This window comes from Brachyhypopomus gauderio, chromosome 9, assembly GCF_052324685.1.
Source record: "Brachyhypopomus gauderio isolate BG-103 chromosome 9, BGAUD_0.2, whole genome shotgun sequence".
NCBI lineage: Eukaryota > Metazoa > Chordata > Actinopteri > Gymnotiformes > Hypopomidae > Brachyhypopomus > Brachyhypopomus gauderio.
This window is the reverse complement of record NC_135219.1, coordinates 23,009,302-23,034,796: the sequence shown is the minus strand read 5'-3', so window position 1 is coordinate 23,034,796 and position 25,495 is coordinate 23,009,302. Positions and strand designations below refer to the sequence as shown.

The following is a 25,495-nucleotide window of genomic DNA, read 5'->3' as shown; positions in this document are numbered from 1 at the left end:
TTGTTGTTTCTTATATATCTAGCTGGTTTTGGGTACTTATTTTTACACTTTTTAAAATTAATCACATTTTTTAATATGTATACGTATATCGTGAATGTTTATGTATGGATGTAAAAATAACAAAAGTGCTTGTGGAAAAACAAGTTTGATTTATTAGTGATTTTAGTGATTGTGGACATTAGCATCTTTGTTTTCAGTTTTTATTCAAAAAGAGGATTTGTTCCACTGTGCTGGGACACAATTTTTCAAGCCTCACACAGCACTGAGGAGACTGGTGTACATAAAAATTCCAGTGCAAGCTGATAGAGGTGGAGATAAACCGTGGAACTATTGGGTCAGTCAGGTATCTTTGAACCTCAACAGTAAATCCCACATTCCCTCACCTGAAAAAATAAACACACATGATGGTCAAAGAACAGGGGGCTGTTCCACGAAGCGAGCTTATGAAAGCGGCGCTTATTAGAGTGAGCCTCGCTTGAGTTAACCAAACAGTTCACTTCCGTCTAGTTCCGTTCCACTAACGAAATCCAGACGCAACCTGTTCCCGCTAATTCAAGCCAGGCTTTTGTAATCGGCGATCATGCGCGTGCACACAGTATTTACACAGCCTCACTAATCGATATTCGAAAAGGCAAGAAAATGTCGAAAGAGCTGAAGGAACGAGCAGCTTTTTTGCTTCTTCTGCTGAACATGAGCTACTTATACGTCTGTATGAGGAATATAAATACATTATTACGAAGAATGGCAACACGTCCTGTTTTCATAAAGTCAGAGAAGCTGTCTGGCAAAATATTGCAGACAGACTAAATGCGTGAGCATATAATTTAATCCATTCATTGGCATTTTAAAAGTGTTATAGTAAATTAATAATGTTATTTAATAATTTCCTGATTTAGAAGTAACATGAGCGGGGTTAAGAGAACGTGGCAGCAGGTCAAGGTGAAATATAAAAATATACTCCAGAATGGTAAGTACAGTTGATTAGTCCAATATGCAGGAAAAGGTAAAACACCATTTTAAATAACTGTATAAAATATTTTAGCAACCAGAAAGAAATTTCTGCCTGTTCAGAAAGGCCAGCTGTAAGTCGTGTGTGTCTATGTATCTGTCTGTTAATGTGCTGTGTGATCTCATGATTTGTGTTGTGTTTAAAGGAAATGGAAGAACAGAGAGAAGACCCTCAGACCTCCATGTCCAGAGCTCACACCTCTACAAGAGAACAAGTGAGTAGTAGTTATGCAGTTCAACATGAATAAATACTTCTCAATCTTGACTATACTTCTGTTAGGTCCTGATATGTACCCTGATATGTACTATTCTCTTGCAGGAGCGAGATGAGTTATTACTGTACACATTGTACTATTCTCTTACGGGAGCGTGATGAGTTGTTGCTGTGTGATTGTGCTGTTCTCCCGAGGGAGCGTGGTGTGTTGTGTTGTAATCTCTTTCAGGTGCGCCCGGGATGATGGGGTCACATGGTTCTGGGTGGTGCCTGACAAGTCAGTCCCAGTCCACAGCTACAAAAGGCTTCCTGGGGGTGAAGACGGCAGGAGAGAGTGGCAGGCTCTCCTCGTTTGATCTCCCTGTTTTGGGGATGACTTTGGATATATATACACATCTGCTAACCGTAATCGAGACTTGTTAGACTGCCCCTTGTTCTTGTGTGTGTGTGTGGTGGACTGTGTTTCTGTTTTTGCGTAGTTGTGTTTGTTATGTAGTGTTCTCTTTTATTTTCTTGGTTGTTGTTGTGTAAGTTTAAAAGAAGTCGCTTAGCACCAGGTAGTTTTCTTTTCCCGTTTTCAGCGTGGCCTACCTGAAGTCAGTGGTGCTAAGCCAATGCTTGTTACATCTTGCATTTTCTGCATTTTCATGTGGTCCAAATACATGTTATTGAACGTGTTGTCGGTTCCCCTTTATATTTCACTCCTCAATCACTCCAACATTAATTCGCTGTTACCGTCTGACCTAGACCGGGCGGTAACACTTCTGTCTTTGTAACGTATAGAACACGCTGAGAGGGATCCTGATGCGGAATAACACGATCTTTATTAGGATAACTCTGTGTAACTAGCCACACGATGAGCACAGTGACGTATGGCAGGTGCAGAGCAGTAGCGTGGGAGCGGTGGTCAGTGCGGTCCAGGGTCGAGAGGCGAGGGCAGAGTCCGGGAGGTATCCAGGGGTCAGACAGGAGAGTCCAACTGCACTCTTGGCATTACTCCTTTTTGCAGTATTGCCACCTTGTGCAAAACTGCACAGGCTGCTTTAATGTCACAGGCTCTCTCAGGGGTCACTCTGAGATGGCGCAAGCAGTTAAATCTGCTCTTTAACTGTCCAAATGCCATCTCAATGCATGCCCTTGTCTTTGAATGTGCACGATTGAACCTCCTCTCGGCATCTGTTGTAGAGTCTGCATATGGGGTAAGGAGAAAAGGTTGGCAGGGGTAACCCCTATCCCCAAGCAGTAAGCCAGGAAAAGCACCTACAATTATAAGGAGTAGAGTTAAACACTGAGGCCAAATCTGCACTATTTTGTGTGGTTGGAGTATTCTTACCTTCGGCAAACCTCTGTGCCAGTGAGGAGGCACGAAATATTGTGCACCGAGCCGGGCCATTTTGCTTCAATGTTGGAGAATAGAAATTGGCTGGTGCAAACCATCTAGAACAATGGCAAAAGTGACAAAGGGTGAAAGTTGTTCAAACCCATGGAGCGACATGCTTTACAATTTCTGTTGGGTGGGCAAAACTTGCATGTACCTGTACATTGATGCTGTGAAATGATTTTCAGTTCACATAGTCTGCCTCCATGGGTCCAGATGGAGCCTTTATCCTGATGTGAGTGCAGTCTATAGCACCAATGACATTTGGAAATCCTGGAGAATTCAATTTGTTTTGAATTGAATGAATTTTAGCATGAAATAGTTGATCAAGATGAATACAGAGCACTTCGGTAAGTGCTCTGGATAAGAGTCTCTTTTAAAGTCATATAAATTTAACTCCAAGTTACTGCTGTTCTGAAAAAGCTTCTTTTATGGGAAGGATGCCTCTGTGACCAGGGAATTTAATGAATATATTAAGGAAACGCTTAAGCGCAAGACAAACCTATCGAATTTCGCAGCAGACCGTCGCCTTACTAAGATGTTCTGCATACCCAACGCTGTACAGAAATGCGCCGCTGGCAAAGAAGTGCAAAGCGATACAGACTGTTTGGGGTTTGGTAAGAGCTCTACTACGTCTAGTGTTCTTCTCAATATATGGCCCCAGTAATTTACAAAGATATATAATACTGTGTCTTCTGAACCTGTAGTGCTCAAATAAGTAGTCATCCGGAAAGCCCAGTGGATCTGTCCTGTCCTGGAATGACCTTGGAGCTGGTAGCATGAATGCTCTGTGCACTATACACGCTCCTTCATCTACTGGATTTTCTACAAATGGGCATGCCATGGTCAATCAGCCTTCAGCCTTCACTGTTAGCTGTTCTTTTATAGCATACATTTTGGATTATTTGTATCACCTGTATGAAAATCTTGGTAAGGTAGTTGTCTGTATCAATTTCCTTTTTGCACCATTAAGTTAACCACACATTTACATTATTTATACTGAACATATGTGAATTGCGGAGTGATATGATTTGCTTGTAATTTGAACACAAAAGAGGAAGTGTGGGGATAAATATATACCTAAAAGTATCTTCACCTAAATTACTCAGTTATTATTAATACTCAGGTACAAAGAATTGTATTTTTGTGATATAGTGTTTATGCTAATGTATGTTTGTTGACCATAACTGCGATTAGACACTGTATTCCATTTTACACTGACCTGAATTTGTTAAGATTAAACCAATACATTAAAATGTGCAAAAACCTCGCTGATTAACAATGAATATGTACTCTGAAGATCGAAATATAAATTGCATTTGGAAATATAATTATTACATTTTGATAATAATGACCTGCAATCATTCCAAACTAATAATTACAGTACTCCATTAAATGTATAAAAATATATGATATGATATGCTACATCCACAGCAATTTAATGGATAGAATTGCAGCGGAACCTTGTTCCTCAATTTTGTTTCCCGGATGGCGAGACTGACATCACGCTGCTGAGCCAATAGAAGCGGTCCCGCTAAGCTAAGCTTCAACTCTAGCCTGGTACGGAGCAGGTTAGTTCAAACGTATATGTTGCTGTAGTAACTGAGCGAGGCTCAAGTCTAGCCTCTTTCGTGGAACCGAATTTGAGCAAAATGAGCCAGGCTTGTCTTAAAAAGCCCGGCTTACTGAGTTAGCTCGCTTCGTGGAATACCCCCCAGGTTAAGGGGTTTTGTAAAACATATTAACTTTTACCTCCCATTAGAATGGAAACAATACTTCCCCTTGGCCCACCGGGGAAATCCCCGGTAGTAATGTATGCCAGTCCGCCCTCGATACCTACAGTTGCATACATTTTACATACATTTATTATGCATAAAGCAGTTTTACCCTGCTGACTGTCAAAACCTATAGAGTTTTCTGTTGCCATCTGCACAAACGGCAGTCATGTTCGGGGTACAAGCAGAGTGAAGCATGTGAAGTTTTGTCACACTGAAACTTGCACAATGAGTACTCCATGGAGCTTCTCTGGAACATGTCTCCATGTATCTTCCCAATTAGCAAGGTTACAATTTAATAAGTTAAAATTAAAAGTCCTAAAGAACACCTAAATATGTATTAATCCACACTGGACTTACCCTTCCAAACTGCCAAGTCCTCCCATCCAACATCTGCAAAAACTTTGCCTTGCCTTGTATATATGTATATAATATATATTATATAGTATATATCATTTGTATATGTATATATTATATGTATATAATATATACTTATTTTATTTGAATCACTTGTATGATGCATGTAATGTTTAATTACAAATGTCTACATGCCATTTATTCTGGCCCTTACTTGCAGAAGTCCCTACAAGGTAAGATATACAGACAAACACTCTGAAAACAGTGATCACACTACAACACATAAAACATGCAACAGAAACAAAAACAAACAAACGTTTGACGTGACAGTGAACTCTTATTTTGATACACTCGTTGATGTTTTGAATAGGCGCCTCATCAGGATACCTAAGGGTCCTCGAGAACTCACAATATAAAACCACCATCTTGGCCTGTCTTGGCCACATTTCAATCTTTCTTCTGAGCAGGAAAGGGGCTCCTTGCAAGTAGCTGTTGAAGCGCTGCAGCAATTGGTAAGCATTTGTTTAGACGTTACCGGTTTTTCTATTCTATTCCGTAGTTGATGTTTGCCGTTGCTAAAAGCCGTATTGTCAGAGCCTTTTCGACGTGTGACACCTCTGGTACGTTGACAAATGCACAACAATTCTGTTAATTTGTCGTAGTAGTGACTGTTAAAGGTACTGTAATCTTTTAACACTGCAACTACCAGCATTTTCATACGACTCCTTCTAGCAGAGAGTGCCAAATGGCAGTGCTGGGGTCATTTGCATCCCATTAGGCCAGGCAGAGTTGAGCTCATGCTCCTTATGCAGGCCATATTCAATAGTATTTTCAGAATTTGCTGCAGGCCATATTCAATAGTATTTTCAGAATTTGCTGCAGGCCATATTCATTAGTATTTTCAGAATTTGCTGCAGGCTAATGAAAACTGCACTAATGGACATGATGGCCTAATGCAGAGGTGTCCAAACTCTGGCCCGCAGGCCAAATGTTTAGGCCATCCTTTGTTATGTACATGCAGCCACTACTTGGTAATGCTAAACGGGGGGATGGGTGATTGTGTGAACTATGTTGATACATTGACTCAGATGGAGAAGAAAAAAACCCTTTAAGAAAAAATCAGAACTTTAGCTATTTTTGACCAATCAGCATGTCTCCTTTTGCAGTGAGAACAATCCAAAATTAGTACAAAGGAGGCAGACTTGAGATGTTTTAGAATTATAGTTCAAATAATGTCGTTGTCAGTTTAATAATGGAGAGAGATGACTGCAGACATAGGAAACTTGTTAATAAAGTGCATAGACTTTAATAAACTGCACCAAAGTAAATGGCCTATCTGGCTACATGCTAAGTGAAATAAAATAGAATAAAGGTCTAATAAAAGCCATCCTTTATGTACATGCAGCCACTACTAGGTAATGCTAAACGGGGGGGGGGATGGGTGATTGTATGAACTGTGTTGATCCATTGACTCCGATGGAGAAGAAATGGTGAAATAAAATAGAATAAAGGTTTCTCACTCTAGTACTATATTACAATATTATAAATGTACAGAATGGAGGTAACTGAGATGGGTTCTATATATTTTTTTAATGTTGTTGCAGCCATTAGATCGAAATATGCCGGTACCAGGTAACAGTGAACAGGTATGGGTGTGATGGGTGGTAGTGTGAACTATTATGACTATTATGTATGTATCCACCTACATGTGGATAAAAATCCATGTTGCTATATTTCACTTACTCTCGACTTAGAAGCAAAGATGGCAAAGGTTTGCAGAACACAGCAGGCTTTGGACGTGGTCCTCAACCATGTCGACCCTTGTGACTCTGATGGAGGAGAAATAACTCTTGATCCGAGTAGTGACTCTGAAATCTCTTCTGGTAAGATTTCCTATTTTTGTTTGTCAGTTATGGGTGTTGTGTTTTTGGAAGAGACACTGCAAAAAGTACCATCTGGATAAGTTAAAATTACTCGAATATTATTCTATTTCAAGTAGTTGAGGGTTTATTGTATAAATTTATGTAGAAATATCTTTACCTATTGACATTTTTTCAAAAGATAAACTATTTAAATATATATATATATGCCACGTATTGCTGTGTGAAAACAATCCTACATTACTTCCAAGGTGGCATACTTGAGATGTTTTGGAATTATAATTGGGGTTCACACACGTAGTGTGGGGAAACCTATTTTTGCAATTTAGGGTTCACACACATCTCAGGACTGTCACACTGTGCAGTTTTGAAACATTTGGCCACTAGGTGGCACTATTTGTGAATCATGCATAACTTTTCCAAATCTTTGCTTAGGAAAATGAAACTTGATTCTTTTGATTCCTTGCAGTCCACCTGACAACTTTGCAATTACAAGTCCTATTAAAAAAGGCGTAGTTTTGTCACATTCATCAATTGTTTGAAAATAGCACTTTTCGAACTAGTCCTAGGAATTTGATCCAATGATGGCAAGAGTGGCATGGGCATAATCTGTAGACACTGTAGGTAAACTATTTTTAAAAATTGTTGGATTTTTTTTATTTTCAGGTGGGTCCATTTTCCCATTATATCATTGAGGCCATATATGACCTATATTGCTATAATTCATATAAACATGTTGATCAACTCCCAATTTCAAAGCCTTTTATAGACAGGTCCTTCAGGTATGCCAAGTTTGGTTCAAATTGGCCTGTCGCTGCATTGTCCAAAAACCTAAGAAATCATAAAAACTCATGCTGCAATCCGGTTATGCAGAATACAGACAAATAAAGGGTCTTGTATGAGTCAGATCAATGAGATAAATAACTTTGCAATTAGATCTCATAACAAAAGGTGCACTGCTTGACCAGAAATGAACCTTTTATTTCACTAAAATGTCTTATTTCATTACTGTAATATCAGTATGGTATTACATGGGCTCCATTTACTGGCCAAATACTGGAACTGACTGAATAGTACATACATAAGACCCCACACACACACACACACACACTGCTGATCTCAGCATGTGATTTAGTTCTTTGATCTGACTCAATTTCCCAATACACATTTTGATCGTTTTGGGCCTTTAGTGCCTCAATTGAATCTTTTTGTGCACATTAATTTATTTATGCACACCCCCCCCCCCCCCCATTAAGGCCAAAATACCTATTTGTGTGTGAACCCGCCAATCGCCGGCTACGTTTCAAATATTATGTTTGTCAATTTCACATTATTTCAACCTTTCACTAATCAAATCTCAAACATATGGTCCTGTAGATGAGGAGACTTCATCACCAGTAAAGAGGGGTCGCGTGGAGACACACGGGCGGCTGACAGAGACTGCAAAAGGCGGCACAGTGTGGCATGAAGAACAGATCGGAAGACATGACTGAGTGCATCCAAGCCCAAGTAAATGCAATACCACGAATGGAGAGCCAACTGCTTTTGCCCTACGGAAAGTATCGAGTCGCTTAGAGAGTTTCCTCTGTTTCATTTCTATTGAAATGCTTCGGATCATACAGGGGTGGACTGTCCAGCATGCACGCCAGACACAGCAAGAAAACTGGTTCATGTCCCTCGCTGAGCTAAAGGCGTTCATTGCAATCCTCATCCTGCGAGGTGTTGTGCGCCTTCCAGCGGTGCATGACTCATGGTCTACAACACTGGGAGTGCCCTTAATCACCAAGATTATGTCGCGAAACCGCTTCCAGAACATCATGCAGCACCTTCACTTTGACGACAAGTACACACGCAGTGAACGAGCTGCAACTGACCGGTTTGCTGCAATCTCTAATGTTTGGGGGTCTTTCGCTGCCAATTGCATCACTTGTTACAACCCAGGAAGGCATATCACCATAGATGAGCAACTTTTTCCAACTAAGACCCGTTGCTCTTTTCTTCAGTACATTGCAACAAAACCCGACAAGTTTGGGATAAAGTTCTGGGTGGCATGTGACCTGAAATCCAAGTATGTATGCAACATCATTCCATATCTTGGCAAAGACTCCAGTCGTCCCGTGGGGGAAAGACTATCGGAAAATGTGGTGATGAAGCTTATGGAACCATTTATGGACCAAGGAAGAACTGTTACCACAGACAATTTTTTCACCTCACTGTCACTAGCAAGGCAGTTGCTGGGCCGGAAGACCACCCTCCTTGGCACAGTAAACAAGATTCGTCGTGAGCTTCCAGACTCTGTCAAAAAGAATTTGGGCCGTGAGGAATTTAGTACACAGGTGTTTTCAACCTCTGGTGCCACGCTGACCGTTTACGCGCCCAGACGGAAAAAGACTGTCTGCATCCTCAGTAGCATGCACAGTACGGTGGAGATTGGAGACACCCGAAAAAAAAAGCCAAACACAATCACAGACTACAACAGCCTAAAATGTGGTGTGGATGTCATGGACCAAATGGTGCGAAAGTACAGTGTACGTTCAGGAACACGGCGTTGGCCAGTCGCTGTGTTTTATAACATGATTGACATTTCATGCCTGAATGCACATGTGCTTTTTCAAGCATGCACTGGGGTAAAAGAGAGACGGTCCGAGTTCTTGGTGAAGCTTGCAACAGAACTTGCACAGTCTCATATGGAAGCCAAGGAGGTGTCCAAGGTAGAGTTTCAGCAGCAACAACCCACACCTGACACAGGGAAAAGGGCATTGTGCCAGGTTAAGTGTGGCTGCAAGAGTAACCGTGCCACTAAGCGTTGTGGTTTTTGTAAAAGGTTCACATGTGGCAAATGCAGAAAGGAGATTATGTGGCAGTGCCAAGTGTGTTTAGACAATTTGTAAGTGTGCTGAGTCTATTGGGTTTTCATACCAGTCTGACAACAAGCAATGTAGCTCGCTACTGCACAATGACTGTATGTACATAAACTTCTTAGCAGTTTATATTTCTGTTTCGTTTACATTTCCATTTATGAATACTTATCATAATGTTGCATGCTTATTTTATCCTTTATTACTATTTCGTTGTACAGAGCAACACGTTTCTTTACTGTGCATATACCAATAAAGTTTCTCGTGATGTTTTGCACTGGGCTCCAAAAGTACATTGTGACAAAAGTGCGTCTCTACTAATGACATGGCAGAGACTGAGGGGATTATTAATATTTCAGGGCGAACCCTTTCGGTATTCCGGCGAGGGCATCCTTAACTGGTGATGCACCGGTATCGGTGACCATCAACTTCTGTTCAAGAGACTCATAAATATTGGAGTTGGATAGTGCTGCTTCTTGTCAGAAAAGAAATGTTATCAATCGTACGAACCACCCTAGGCATTTGTTAGTAGAAAATAGGAAATGAATAAGCTGACGTTTAACCAAAAGCTTTAGAATCAACAGATTTTTTTCATGCAACGTAAAACATAATTGTCTGCATGCGTGAAAACGTCATTTAGGCCTACCTAATCTTTTCAAATTCAGAGTTTGTCATGCACAGAGGGAACAGGTTTCCTTAGATACAATGAAAATTTTACTTTGCTCCTCGCTAAGAATGCCAAATATGTCATTAACAAATATCTAAGTATATACAAGCACATATCTTAATCAAGAAATACACACTAAATAAATAATTCATTTTGAAATGAGCTTTAATTTCCTTATAAACTACAATCAACGATTGAGTACCCATGTGCAGTTAACAGGATTTGACCCTACCTTATTTCTTGACGACACATGCATGGTGGTCTCTGGTTACAGAATTCAGTGGTCACAGATGTCTAACACGGGAAACAAGCATAAGACCAATTCAGAATAAAAGGCCATGACTGTTAATCTAAGACAATTGTTTTCTCTTTCAGGGGACATCGTCCATGCATCCTGGGGATGAGGTACGTGATTGACTAAGTCTTGAATCTGGAGTCTGAAGGTTTCCTCCTGTGATGATTTTGCACTGGGCTCTGAATGTCTGTGGCGAGAAAAGTGCACCTCTACTCTTGACATGGTGGAGTCTGATGGGGGGGGGGGGGGGGGGGGGATGTTAAAGAAACTGATTCAATAGCTTTATCACCGTACTTTGTAAATATACAGGCGGGACTCATTTTGTCTTGAATTTTGTTTCAGGTGGTGTGCTCTTGACTCCACCTGAAACTTGACTCCACCTGGCTGAGGCTCTGTGAAGAAATTCTGTAGTGTCATTATCCTGGTCTACAGTCATGGCCAAAAGTTGAGAATTACACAAATATTATATTTTCACATGATCTGCTGCCCTCTGGTTTTTATATGTGTTTGTCAATTGTTTTTATCACATACAAAAATATAATTGCAATCATAGGAGTAACAAGCTTTTATTGACAGAATGAGTTAAGTTAATACTGTGCCATTACACTTATTAGCTATACACAGTGCTTACTTTGAAAATCAAACGATGCCAGAACGCAAACAGCGGCATGAGACAAGGGGTCAGAGGCCAACAATGTCACCGGATCGCAAAACAAAATCACAATGTCACCGGATCACAAAACGCTTAGGCACACAAATGTTAAAATAACAAGCCAATTTGTATATATAAATTACTTTTAAATTATTTACATGTGTTTTATAAGTGTTTAAGTGCAGAAGTGCATACAGATTTCTTCATAACTTATAATTAGTAGGCTTGAAAGTTACTGGATCGAGGCAGACAGTTCCCGGAACACACCCTTCAAAATGAGAGTTCCTGGATCCTGTTCCGGCAGGATCCGGCTCAAATTAAGCCCTGGCTATAGAATACAAAAGTAATTTTGTGAGTCGTAGCTTTTTCATTTTTTAAGACTCCTCATTGAAAAGTCACATTACACATACCAAACAACAAAAAGACTATAGATCCTTGTTCCTTGTGCATGTGATAAATTACATTCTGCACAGTTACCTCAGGATATGTCAACAGAAAATAACAATCATAGAACAATATATATCTATAGTCACCATGACAACAGTTATCATGATAAGTGTTAGTATTTCAAAGTGCAAAAAGAGCAGAGCTCCTAGGCATGTTAAACCTGATGTGATTCGCTAAAATCTGTGCTCCTTATTTAAAAGGAATTCTGAGTTTAAGGATTTAGCTTTCTGCTAATTCAAAATGTTAAAAACGTTTGACTTTCTTCCTCTCTCTTTCATTTAAAGTGCAGGCACAGTAAGAAATACACAAACATCTCCATCTTCAAGTAGAATCCATGTTGGGCTTTATTTTGGTCTGGAGGTCTGGCTTGCAGCTCTCAGTTGATCGGGAGGTTCTTCACAAACTCTCTTAGGCTCTTGCGGATATTGGAAGGTTGGGAAGCAGCGCAGTCCAGCAGCGCCGGACCCATGTGGGCATGAAGGGCTTGGCATAGGTGGACAGTGGCCCCTCTCACGCTTCTACCCCTCCCGTGGACCGTACCAGTGTTGCTGGAGGTCCCCAGGAGGTACCAGAGCAGAGGAAGCACCTTCTGCTCAACCAGTTGTGGCTTGCAGGGGTAGGAGTTCCCTAACCAGCTCTATAAAAAGAATATTTAAAAGGAACAAAGATAAATAAATCAACCCTGGACAGCACTGGGTTATTACAGAAGCATTTTTTTAACCTAGAAAGATTTAATTCAACTAAAGTGACAGTATTTGGTAACTATGGTAACTCTCTGGAATGATTATTATCAATATTATAAATATTATTAATTAATATAGGAATTATAGTATTTCTGGTAAATATCTTTTATCTTTTTTTTATCTCTGGCATCTCTTAGCATATCAGTGGAATTACTTTCTGAAAGAATTGTTTTTTGATAATGTATTTGAATTTGTAGAATATTTCTGTATACACAACCACAAAAGATTAGACACTGTATATTGAACAAAAGAGCCTAAGCACATCCACTGTAAACTCCATTATTTAACTATCTGCTGTCAGATAATGCAAGATCTCCTGTCAGTCTTACAGAAATATTTTTTTCTTTATATTGGACTGTGCCTTAATATGAAAGGAGATTTCCATTTGATCTGCACCACAAACATCTAGCCAAAGAGCAAGAACATTCTTTTACTGATTTGTGTGAACCTTTTCCCCAACCTAGCAACCTTTCATCAAAAGATACAAAGGTAAAACAGAACACAATCATTGTTGTTGTTTTTCTAAAGCCCAGTGGCATGTGTCCTTCAAGATGTTTTGTAAAGAGAGAAAATAACCCACCAAGGTTATTGATGAGAGCTTGAATGGCACCTATTGTTGCCATGTAGATGGCGTTATTCTTGGAGTTGAGGTGATTGTCCACTATAGCTGGGACTAAGATGTAGACCACTTGGACCAGGTTGTCTCTGAGCAGTGTGATTATCTTCTGTAAGGCCTCCAAGGCATAGAGGTTAACCTTGCAGTCGTGCTTTGAAAGCATCAAATACCTGTAGCAGAGGAAGAGAGGTATAGAGCAAGCCGCCCATGCATTCATCAGGCACTCACCATATCAGTGCCGTTAAGCCCTGGAGCTGATTTGATTTCAAGCCCTTTCATTTCAACCGACTGATTTTTTCATAAGTCATTCACTTGGATTCTTTGGTTTAATGCAATTTCAAGGATACGCTTGGGTGAAATCTTCACATACATTGTAAAACAAGCTCACACTAACAATGGACACGACTGCCCTCCACTGTAATAGTTAAAACTGATTGTTGTAATATTTTCTACTCTGAAGCATCTGAGCTTTTGACATTTCTTCAGATGTGCCAGCATTTAATGTTCTCCAACGTATGACCCCCCATACAGATCACTTCTGAAAGCTACTGAAAACATTAAAAATCAATTCAGTTCAAATGTGTTACCAGGAACATGTTGCCCACGACCATATATGGGTTGTCCTCGCAGTGGGCCACCAGCTGATCAATGCCCTTGATGGGCTCGCTGAAGTCTTTTGAACCCAGCAGGGCCTTGAGTTGCTTGACGTACTCTGTCTTGTCTGCAATGCTGTGGATGTGTGCTCTGCTGCTGTCTTTGCTGAACACACACAAGAGAGAAAACACAAGGATTGGGTTATAGTGTCCAAACAGAAAATGAACAAGGCTGCAATCAAATTAAACCAACATCAACACCATCAAAAATTGCAAACAGTTCCAATCAGGATGCACTTTTTTGTTGTTGTTGTTTTGATTAACTGTTTAAATATTCACCTGCTGGCAAACTGAGGAGGAGGTACGCATGACTCCACAGCTGGGATAGAGTTCACGGGTGAGCGGTACGGTAAGGTTCTCAAGATACAAGAGGGGAGCGTTCGCCGAAATCAGCAGTTACCTTTCAGAGGTGCCGCGTCGTCTGGGCTCACGTCCCTCACCGTGTGCCTAAGGCTACGCTTCATTCGTTGCGTGTTCTGACGCTCCACCTGTGCGGCTGGAGCTTCTTGCTGCTCCAGACGAGGCTGACGCATCTTATATCTTCGCATTCCTAGACACCTTTGTCCTCTCCTGGGAATACACACGTACGAATCACCACAAAACATGGAGTGATGATATTGAAGTCCACATATTGCTTCATACTTTGATTCTATCCCAAAGGTTTCAAGCCGGTTCATTTTGAACCATGCTCTGTCCTTTAACTACTGGGTCTGGGACTACACTGTGCATGCCTTACTGTAAATACACTGTGTGGTGCCACGCACTGCCCTGTACTTTATTATTTGTTTACAATATATGTTAGGGTGCCCGCCAAAAACGAACTTCTGAATTTCACATGTGGTACCCTCTCAGTTTGTTATATGGCATGATAGTAAATCACTGTAATTTTTTCAAAATTTTTATTGAATATTTAAAGGTGGCTCAATGTGTATAAAGTTAACACATTGGTTAATATACGATAGCCGCTAGTGCTGGGCAGTTAATGTTTACTTTATGTCTCATCAACCAATGTCAAATTATTAATGCACTATCATATATAATCACAACTCAAATTGTATTATTTTAAAGTGAATTCACAACTGCTTTAACTAAGTTTATGCTACAGCCAGTCCAAAGAATTATAAAATTCACGCAGTCTGCGATGCTGTGCTGCTACTGCTAGTGCTGAATGTCATCTGCAACACTGCCAGGCTCTGCAAACAATGATTTCCTGGCGACGGGATATCTGGCTCTGTGGCTCAAGACTGCCTGCAGAAGATACTGTTTCTGATCTTCATTTGTTGTAATTGGAAGTGTTGAAGTCCTGCATCAGTTTTACTGCTCGCTCTGCTCAATCATTTACCACGGCCAAACTGTCAACATATTTCTTTGCTTGTAGAAAGTCGTCACATTTCTGCCAAGTGTCAGGATCTGCTTGTGTAAGGAAGTCTGCATTCAACCCAAGAGTGTGAAAGAATGATATTGTTCTGTTTGTGCCAAAGTCTTGGAGTTCCTTTTCAGGAATGACACCAGGTTCAATCTCGATCCGTTTTGGTGGCTTAGTTTCATCAGAGCCGGCTTTCTGAAGGGCAGTAATCATATTTCTTTTGATGTTGCTGTTCACACCATCAAAGAATGCAAGAGCGATTAATTCTTCACTCAGGTACCATAAGTGTCTTCGCCATATAGTATCAACTTTATTCATGTTGAGCCACCAGTAAATATTAACCTACAGCTCTGAAACTTTGCAGTGTTTATAAACAAAGCTGGCACTACAATTTGGGAGGGTACCACAGTCAAAATTGCCAACTTTAATTTTTTACATTGGTTTGGCGGGCACCCTAATATATGTCTACCATCACAGTTTAGATGGTTTTTTTATTGCAGTCTGTTTCACCTAAAAGTTTTGTGAATAAGCTTTGTTTAGTGAGTAAACATGGGGCATAGTGGCTGAATGGCATAAAAAAAAAATCCTCATCATGTATCCAAACATGAATCGCTACCTTGGATTTCAGAGTGAGGACAGTGTTCCTGATGGTTGCCAGGTCTTTGGCAGGGATGCACTTTTCCACCATCTTATCAAAGTCATGGTGGGAGGACAGGAACAGCAGCATACGCCGGCCCAAGCGCCTGAGACGAAGAACAGACCCCAAAACAGGAGAGAACCGTGAGTGAGGGACCCGTAACTCACAGCACACCGACCATTTATCTTACCAGGTCACAATTTTACAAGGCCGTCTGTGTGTAGAAAACATGATAGTGCTTCTATTACTCTACAATTTAGCAGCATTTGCTGACTTCAGAGTATCAGACTAGGAGACTAAAAGAATCAGCAAAAGATTAGTATCTGGGAAACTGAATAAGCTTTGTAGAATTCTCGTTCTGATCCCAGTACTAACCTGGTTTCTTGGGAAGCGTCCTGTGCCAACTTGGAGACTGCAGGGATAATTCTCGCTATGACGTCTTTCGCCCCAGACAATAAGCGGCCAGCGCCAATCTTCTCTACCAAAGTAGCCAAGTGCAGAGCAGTACACTTTCTTACTGCAGCATTCAGATGACTTTTGAGGAAAACAGAAGGAAAAAAATTAGGGCATTCAAAAAAAGAAGGTAATAACTATTAATCCATCCAATCAATGAATACAGTAGGCCTACAACTTTTAGCTTCTATAAAGAAACTTAATACCCATATGTATGATCTAAGTGCACAATCAAATTATCATATTCTATTCGATGGCTTAGTTTGCACCAGTGAGTGTACATCTGTATTTTTTAAACAGAAAATGTTTGCATGTCCTCTGTAAGCTAGCTAACTAGCCTATTCTTTAAGCGGTGTGAAGGGCAGTTTGGATCAGAAGAGAGGAGGTGGAATGCAATAAAAATAATATTTAACAGGATAAATAACTAAAAATATTGATATAGGCCAGGGCAATATTTTGAAATAACAATGGAAAAGTAAAAACAGCAGCCAAAATCAGTGCTTTGTTAGCTTCTTGTGACTGTTGTTGCTATCTGAAAGCCACAGTTTAAAGCTCACTGCAGGCTAACTGACCAGAGTCCTCCAGCGAGAAGGGCGTTCATGCTCCGAATGGGGGTGCAGTTCTGCACCATGCTGTCCAGAGCTGTGTCCACGTCCTGCCTGATGAAGGCATTGGACTCCGCTGCTTTGTGAAGGAGGACCTTAGCTGTAGCCTCCACTTCCTGGTCCATCCCTTTCTGCAGGCTGGAGTACAACTCCCTCAAGGACACCACCGCCATGCGGGACACGGCAGAGCGCAGGTTCTGCACCTGCAGGAAAGACGACGTTCCAGCTCGTTTCAGTCACATCCAACACTGCCACCGCCATCGTAATAAGTATAATCCACCACTGCAATGTGTTATGTAGGCGGAAATACCTTAATCACTAATTACAGTTAGCTATGCCATCTGAATTTCAATTAGATGAGAAATGTTTTTATAAAAAATGAATTTCAAAGTACTTTGCTAACGCTGACTTGACTTTGTCAGCAACATCACCTGTAATATGTACATGCTGATGGTGTCTGCCAATTTTAGAATTCAGACCGATACACAGTCAGCAAATCTAGTGGCTTACCTCTTGAATAAGAACAATGCAGACATCATGACGCCTGCTGCCAAGCACATCAGAGTGATGCTGAGCCAATCTACGGATGAACAGCAACCCTTCAATTTTCTTCTCCCTGTATGAAGATATTGAACATAGACACACACTGTAACCATCGGATACTGAAAGAAAAAAATGCTACAAGAAAATGGACAAAGAGGAAAAAACTTCACTAAATACATGCATACTTACCATATATGCAGAACACCATAAATGACTTGCTGTTTAACCTGCCCTAGCCAAATGCTTCAGAATTTTGCAGGTGTGACTTACCAGTCATCAGAGCTAAGCAGACTGAAGCTCTGAGCGAGAGCGAGGTCTGGATCGGAGAAGGTCCGTAAAGTCTGCTGCTCGTGGGGATCCTTCCTGGGAGGTCCTGGTTTGAGTTCATCTAGAGAAGAATACCAGAACCCAAACAAACTGACTAGGACTTTTAGGGCTACCAGCTCAACTTTGGTCAAATCAGCTTGAAGGCTGACAGCAAAACATTATTCAATGTGGTGAACTAGATTTAAAACATTGTTGTGTAATGCAGTGTTAACAGCAAAGCAATTTACATGCAAGTGCAGTGATCACACATGAAGTGCTGAAGAGCAGGCAACACTCATCAGAACTGTTTGAAAGGGACGGACATGCTCTGATCAGTCTGGTACCTCGTCTGCGTCGTGGCAGCATGTTTTTAGTAGGGACAGCCGTGGGGGGGCTGGGATGAAGCGGAGGACTCAAACTTTTGACGGGACTTCTGGGGGTGCGTGCGTTTCTGGAGCTTGAGGGCAAATCATCCAGGATGACACCGGTCTTAGTCTGTGCTGGAAGACTACTGTTCAGCTGCAGGTCTGATGGGAAAGAGGTTCACGGGTAAGCGGTAATGTAAGGTTCTCAAGAAACAGGAGGGGAGCATTCGCCGAAGTCAGCCGTTACCTTTCAGAGGTGCCGCGTCGTCTGGGCTCACGTCCCTCACCGTGTGTCTAAGGCTGCGCTTCATTCGCTGCGTGTTCTGATGCTCCACCTGTGCGGCTGGAGCTTCTTGCTGCTCCAGACGAGGGAGACACATCTTGTATCTTGGAATCCTAGACAACTTTGTCCTCTCCTGGGAATACACACGTACAAATCACCACAAAACATGGAGTGATGATATTGAAGTCCACATATTGCTTCATACTTTGATTCTATCCCAAAGGTTTCAAGCCGGTTCATTTTGAACTATGCTCTGTCCTTTAACTACTGGGTCTAGGACTACACTGTGCATGCCTTACTGTAAATACAATGTGTGGTGCCACGCACTGCCCTGTACTTTATTATTTGTTTACAATATATGTCTACCATCACAGTTTAGATGGTTTTTTTTTATTGCAGTCTGTTTCACCTAAAAGTTTTGTGAATAAGCTTTGTTTAGTGAGTAAACATGGGGCATAGTGGCTGAATGGGATAAAAAATCCTCATCATGTATCCAAACATGAATCGCTACCTTGGATTTCAGAGTGTGGACAGTGTCCCTGATGGTTGCCAGGTCTTTGGCAGGGATGTACTTTTCCACCATCTTATCAAAATCATGGTGGGAGGACAGGAACAGCAGCATACGCCGGCCCAAGCGCCTGAGACGAAGAACAGACCCCAAAACAGGAGAGAACCGTGAGTGAGAGACCCGTGACTCACAGCATACCGACCATTTATTACTATCTGGGAAACTGAATAAGCCTTGTAGAATCCTCGTTCTGATCCCAGTACTAACCTGGTTTCTTGGGAAGAGTCCTGTGCCAACTTGGAGACTGCAGGAATAATTCGCTCTGCACCAATCTTCTCTACCAAAGTAGCCAAGTGCCGAGCAGTACACTTTCTTACTGCAGCATTCAGATGACTTTTGAGGAAAACAGAAGGAAAACAATTAGGGCATTCAAAAAAAGAAGGTAATAACTATTAATCCATCCAATCAATGTATACAGTACAACTTTTAGCTTCTAAAAAGAAACTTAATACCCTTATGTATGATCTAAGTGCACAACCAAATGATCATATTCTATTTGATGGCTTAGTTTGCACCAGTTATTGTACATCTGTAATTTTTAAACAGAAAATGTTTGCATGTCCTCTGTGAGCTAGCTAACTAGCCTATTCTTTAAGTGGTGTGAAGGGCAGTTTGGATCAGCAGAGCGGAGATGGAACACAATAAAAAGAATAAACAAGAGGATAAATAACTAAAAATATTGACAGGGTGTCTACAGGTTTGACCAAGTGAAAATTTAGACATTTTAAGACTTTTTAATACTCTTTTCCAAATAAAATTAAAACCAACTCGCAAGAACATACACGTTAAAATAAAGCACAAAAACTAACTGATTATTAGTTTTTGTGCTTTATTTTAACGTGTATGATCTTGCGAGTTGGCTTTAATTTTATTTGGAATTTTATTTAATTTTATTTGGAATCTACCGATATCCGCCCCCGAATTTCAACACATGGCTGACGGAATTATTCCTCCCTAAATTTAGCTCCGCAAATTTAAGATATTTTGGTTGAAAATTTAAGACAAAATAAGACTTTTCAAGGCCTTATTTGACAAAAATTAAACTTAATACCATTTAAGACTTTTTAAGGACCCGCGGCCACCCTGATTGATATAGGCCAGGGCAATATTTTGAAAGAACAATGGAGAAGTAAAAATTATCTGAAAGCCTCAGTTTAAAGCTCACTGCAGGCTAACTGACCAGAGTCCTCCAGCGAGAAGGGCGTTCATGCTCCGAATGGGGGTGCAGTTCTGCACCATGCTGTCCAGAGCTGTGTCCACGTCCTGCCTGATGAAGGCATTGGACTCCGCTGCTTTGTGGAGGAGGACCTTAGCTGTAGCCTCCACTTCCTGGTCCATCCCTTTCTGCAGGCTGGAGTACAACTCCCTCAAGGACACCACCGCCATGCGGGACACGGCAGAGCGCAGGTGCAGCACCTGCAGGAAAGACAACGTTCCAGCTCGTTTCAGCCACATCCAACACTGCCACCGCCATCGTAATAAGTATAATCCACCACTGCAATGTGTTATGTAGGCGGAAATACCTTAATCACTAATTACAGTTAGCTATGCCATCTGAATTTCAATTAGATGAGAAATGTTTTTATAAAAAAGGAATTTCAAAGTGCTATGCTAACTCTGACTTGACTTTGTCAGCAACATCACCTGTAATATGTACATGCTGATGGTGTCTGCCAATTTTAGAATTCAGACCGATACACAGTCAGCAAATCTAGTGGCTTACCTCTTGAATAAGAACAATGCAGACCTCATGAAGCCTGCTGCCAAGCACATCAGAGTGATGCTGAGCCAATCTACGGATTAACATCAACCCTTCAATTTTCTTCTCCCTGTATAAAGATATTGGACATAGACACACACTGTAACCATCGGCTACTGCAAGAAAAAATGCTACAAGAAAAGGGACAAAGAGGAAAAAACTTCACTAAATACATGCATACTTACCATATATGCAGAACACCATAAATGACTTGCTGTTTAACCTGCCCTAGCCAAATGCTTCAGAATTTTGCAGGTGTGACTTACCAGTCATCAGAACTAAGCAGACTGAAGCTCTGAGCGAGAGCGAGGTCTGGTTTGGAGAAGGGCCGTAAAGTCTGCTGCGAGTAGGGATCCTTCCGGGGAGTTCCTGGTTTGAGTTCATCTAGAGAGGAATACCAATCAATCAATCAATCAAAATGTATTTATATAGCGCTTTTTACAACAGTTGTTGTCACAAAGCAGCTTTACAAGTGTCCCAATAAGTGTTAACTGCTATAAATGCATGACAGGCACCATAAAACAAAAGACACTCACACTTTACCAGAACCCAAACAAACTGACTAGGACTTTTAGGGCTATCAGCTCAACTTTGGTCAAATCAGCCTGAAGACAGCAAAACATTATTCAACATGGAGAACTAGATTTAAAACATTGTGTTGTGTAATGCAGTGTTAACAGCAAACCAATTCCAACCTCTGCCAATTACTCCTTCAGACATGTCGTCAGCAGGGGACGCCCTGGTGCTTTGCACTTGAGATCCTGAAAAGCACAATACATATTAACACATACTCTATCAAAAATCTCAAATATAACTTCTGGTTTCATAGTGGTTTCTTCATGGTGCAGAAAAACAATGTTAATGGGTGCAGGTATAGCAATGTACAAGAGGATCAGCAGGGGCTTTTTGTTTGTAGTATAGGGCTTTCAAAGCAGTTTTTACTTTTTTAATACTTTTTTCTTTTACTTTTTTTGTTGTTGTTGCTGCAACAAATGGTTTGGATGCCATTTCCAGGAGAGCAAAAGAGTGAGCTCACCTTTGGCAGGCCTGAAGGCACGGAGTGGCTCTCGGCCAGCAGGTTTGGTGAGTGGAGGCAACATTGCTTCTCTGCCACTCGCATTCACCTTAGCCCGCTTCTTAGCCACTCTTTTACGCAAGAGGCGCAGGGAGTTCATCATCTGAAAAATAAAGAGTCTGTCAGCCCAAGTGCAACTGCCCATACCCACTATATCCGTCAAGTACAAGTACATACAACAATACTATACAAGTATTGAATGACCAAAGAAACACAAATTTTGCCCAGTTTAAAGCTGGATCCTCCCTGTATGTTAGGTAAATGACATTTACTGGGTCTATTATTATTAACTACATATCAATGCCTTGATGCCAGAATATATGAAGAGTTTGGTTCCGAAACGCGATAAATGCAGTTAAAAAAAAAAAGAGTTAGAATCAGAATGGTATGTGACCACTCTTGAAAAGCCAATATTCAATTTTTATCAAAACGCCACATCCGCCGTGTAATACTGCCCTGCTTTCTCTCTTTCCTTCCAAAATGCAACAATCGCCAATCCTGATTTCCCGCAGTACGCCACATCTCCACTCATCCAATCACAGTGCACCACCAGATACGGAATGTAAACATCATAGCACGCGACCTGTTGAGCCGCCCGGCATTTCATGTAGCTTACTTTGTTAAAATATGTCTCGTTTTTCACTCTCAAAGTCCGCAAAAATGAACGGTTTTGATGATATAGAGGAGCCTGTTCGTATAGCAGTTATTGGAAAAAGAGATATATTTATTTTATTTTATCAATGCCCAGGTTCTGACCAGTCCCACTGTCGGCGGCAGAATATCAGCGGCAGACTATCCAGCCCCTAACCGAGAATCGTTACATTGCCGCGAAATAGACGGACTGGCTAAAGTGCGCACGTTTAGCTCGCAAAATTATCAAACGTGGAAAAGATTTAGCTCTGTGACTCATGTACAAACACTGTTTGCTGGGGGTTGTTCATAACCAAGCTAGGAGCAGGGTTATTATATTATAATAATATAAATTTATATATTATATGAATTTGTGTTTTTAGGCCCAATGGTCAAACTATTATATTAAGATGTACAATTTACAGTTATTTATTATTGTATTTTGCACATTCAGTCAAAAAAAATTTCTAATAATGACAAAGGATATATAAGACATTTTGAAAAAAACATGGCATGGATTTATTGCGTTTTGTGAAAAAATGAATTGTTTTTTTTAAATAAATCTTTAAATATTAAAATCTTGATTTAATTTGTTTGTGTTTTTTTAACCTTAGTATGGTATTTGATAGTTTGAAACAAAAAACTGTGGTTTTCAGCCTACCACTTAAAGAAAACACATTTTTACTCAAATTGATCAAAATGGATTTATAGCGTTTTGGAACCAAACTCTTCATATCTTAACTAGGTTAATTTATTTATTCACAGCCACCATATACCCAAAGTGAGATGGATACTCTCAACCAGACAATGCTCCCTCTCATAGTGCTAGGACTATGTTGATATCCTTAACAACTGAGATAAACGCAAATGTAGCATCAGCAGAAGGAAACATCATCTCATCATATTTGGACACCTAAGCAAAGCATATCGCATGCATGGTCAGATTTAATACTGGGATGCTACAGGGCCTTTATTATGTAAACACAGACGTTAGGTTTGTCAGCTTATATTAGGACCAATGCTGTGTTTATGCATTAAAATCCAGAAAGTACAACACTTGAGTAACATTTGCAGGCAGCAACCAAAGAAATCTATCAGTTATGTTGTATCAGTTGGTGTAATCAGTTGGTGTATTTGTATGTATTTTAAATGTTTTATGCTATGTAAAATTCTACATGTTTTTTCTTTATGAGTTGGGCATATATTGTACTTTTTAGCCTCTATACAGCACTTTGGTTGACTCCGTCATAAAAAATGTGCTTTATAAATAAACTTACTTACTAGTTAAACTAATGCATCTGAGACTGAGATACTCCAACTATGTACAACATGATATATGTTCCTACTGACCTCCTCCTTGTCCACTGGCTCCTCATCTGGGTCATGTATGAGGGCGAGGTCCAGGTGGAGGTTCCTGCCAGGCTTCTCCTCCTGCAGGGCTTCCACTGGGGAGGTGGGCGGAGAAGGTCTCATCAGTCCTGACGAGGTCCCTCTCGTGCGTGAAGTGAGCACAGGCAGTTTGGAACACCTGCTGGAGCCAACTTCACCTGCATGGGTGAATAAGGCCATTAGCAGAAATTACCTCACCATAACATTTCTCAGTGCCTTAGTACTACGTTGCATGTTTCTTTATCTGAAAGTGCCACTGAAATATGATTCAAGCAAGATGGACCGAGAACGGCAACATCTCATATGCATCTTGCTACAATTCATGTAATGGCAGCACAATGAAGTAGTACTGAATAACTGAAAGCAGGGCATCCGTGAGCCCAGAAGCAGGAAGACATTTATCAGAGCTTCAGTATATGTGTGACCCAGTTTTACAATTTGATTCAATTTAATTATTTTGGCACAATTCAGAATTATTTTAATTCTGATACTGGTAGATACATTAGCCTAGCTCTGCTAATGGCTAGCACATCTCGCCTCTGCTAGACACTGTTCCATTACTGAGTGAAACCATGTCAGATGAAGATCATCAAATTTGAATTTAAGTATTTTGTACATTTGACAAGTGGTGACTATAAATGATCTACGTATATGCACATTTGTTGGTTAAAATTAAATTCATATAGAATATATGACCACAAAATTAGATCTGCTCATCAATTTACCACTGACGTGGGAACAAGTGCAAGACAAGCTTAGTGCAAGACCAACTTAACTTAAGCGGGCACCCAAATAACCAGCCATGCCTCACTGTGTGTGCCTAGCACGTTCTTAGCAACGTAGCCATGCACTCACCAGTACTGTCCCTCCACGGGCCCGGGTCTCTGCGCCGAGGGCTTGTATCTCGCTGCACTCCCGGAAGAGTGACCAGAGGGTAGGAGGGCAGTAGGAAATACCCGGGGGGGTTCCCAGGTAGCAAGCGGCTGGATTTGGGCAAACCTGCGTGGGAAAGGGCATCCATGCTCATGAGTTTAGCTCCGTTCACTTGACACCTGAGTGAAGTTTCTGACTAACTGATCTCCTTGTTCCCAAATATCGTATTTAGCAATATTTTAACACAAAACAAATGATGCAATATTGTAAATTCTACATTTTGTACAGGTATTTCAGTGACATATAAAGTAAAGCCAACATCAATAAGTCACCTCTACCAGCATCACTGGGGTTAGCTGCTTCGAAGATGTCTGGGAGCAAGGGTTGAAGATGTCTGCCGCTCCGGTGAAGTCTCCCCACTCTCTCTCTCCTCCACCCTGGAGAGTGGAGCTGGGGAGGCTCCACTGAACCTGGACATGAAACACAGACAGAACTGTAGAGGACACGTTCAATCTTCAGACCAGCATATGAAATTAAGACCTGCAGATCATACTGCATTTTAAATAATAATAGATTATGATAATGGATATTTTGGCATGTGGGATTGGCATTCTGGGAAGTGGGGTGCTGGCACAATCAACTGACTGCAATAAAACATTCAAGTCTAGTCTTGCTTGTAAGCTCACATTGTCCTTGCCAACAGAAGTAGGTACAAAGCACAAACTCCTTATATCACACAGACTGCTGCTGCATGCCACTGCTTAACGCTGGCCAGGTGATACCCAATACTTAAAGAAGCCATGTTACATAGATTACAAAGATTAATAGATATATGCTTTGGCAGCAGTCCAGATGAGGTATCAGAAGCCAGCAAAGCAGCATGACAATGTTTTGTTTATATTGTTTGGGGGTGTACTAAAATAGTGATAAATGACATCTGTAATCCATATACATGTATTATCAGTATTATACTATGCTGGTATAACAATGATTCGAAGCATTATAACCTTAGACCAGGGGTCTCCAACACGTCGCTCGCGAGCTACCAGTAGCTCGCCACCCCTTTCCGAATAGCTCGCCAAAGGGCCAATGAATTACAT

At 40.9% G+C, this 25,495-nt stretch overlaps 1 protein-coding gene, 2 long non-coding RNA genes and 1 other non-coding gene across 4 annotated transcripts; 2 read left to right on the top strand and 2 right to left on the bottom strand.

The window, feature by feature from the left end:
* Nucleotides 1–75: 75 nt before the first annotated feature.
* On the top strand, nucleotides 76–1,900 carry LOC143523510 (uncharacterized). The gene is made up of 2 exons (XR_013133379.1): nucleotides 76–1,223; nucleotides 1,452–1,900. It is a non-coding gene; the product is annotated as an uncharacterized LOC143523510 (long non-coding RNA).
* An 8,682-nt stretch (nucleotides 1,901–10,582) lies between these two features.
* LOC143523705 (small nucleolar RNA SNORD88) lies at nucleotides 10,583–10,673 on the top strand. Its single transcript, XR_013133450.1, has one exon. It is a non-coding gene; the product is annotated as a small nucleolar RNA SNORD88 (small nucleolar RNA).
* Nucleotides 10,674–10,993: 320 nt separating this feature from the next.
* Nucleotides 10,994–13,575, bottom strand: LOC143522578 (uncharacterized). The gene is made up of 3 exons (XR_013133060.1): nucleotides 13,478–13,575; nucleotides 12,855–13,060; nucleotides 10,994–12,168 (listed from the first exon to the last, which is right to left on the bottom strand). It is a non-coding gene; the product is annotated as an uncharacterized LOC143522578 (long non-coding RNA).
* A 4,393-nt stretch (nucleotides 13,576–17,968) lies between these two features.
* Nucleotides 17,969–20,124, bottom strand: LOC143522392 (TOG array regulator of axonemal microtubules protein 1-like). Its single transcript, XM_077016126.1, has 4 exons — nucleotides 19,850–20,124; nucleotides 18,877–19,002; nucleotides 18,613–18,739; nucleotides 17,969–17,980 (listed from the first exon to the last, which is right to left on the bottom strand). The coding sequence occupies exons 1-4, from the start codon at nucleotides 20,122–20,124 to the stop codon at nucleotides 17,969–17,971; spliced, it is 540 nt and encodes a 179-aa protein (XP_076872241.1).
* Between the last annotated feature and the right edge of the window lie 5,371 nt (nucleotides 20,125–25,495).

Excerpts from the sequence above, each read along its gene's own strand:
- LOC143522392 (XM_077016126.1), bottom strand. The coding sequence starts at position 20,124 with ATGTGGCTGAAACGAGCTGGAACGTTGTCTTTCCTGCAGGTGCTGCAC. Across the intron at positions 19,003-19,849 it reads CTTCTCGCTGGAGGACTCTG|TCATCTGAATGCTGCAGTAA; the intron begins GTCAGTTAGCCT and ends TTTCCTCAAAAG. Across the intron at positions 18,740-18,876 it reads GACTCTTCCCAAGAAACCAG|GCGCTTGGGCCGGCGTATGC; the intron begins GTTAGTACTGGG and ends TCTTCGTCTCAG.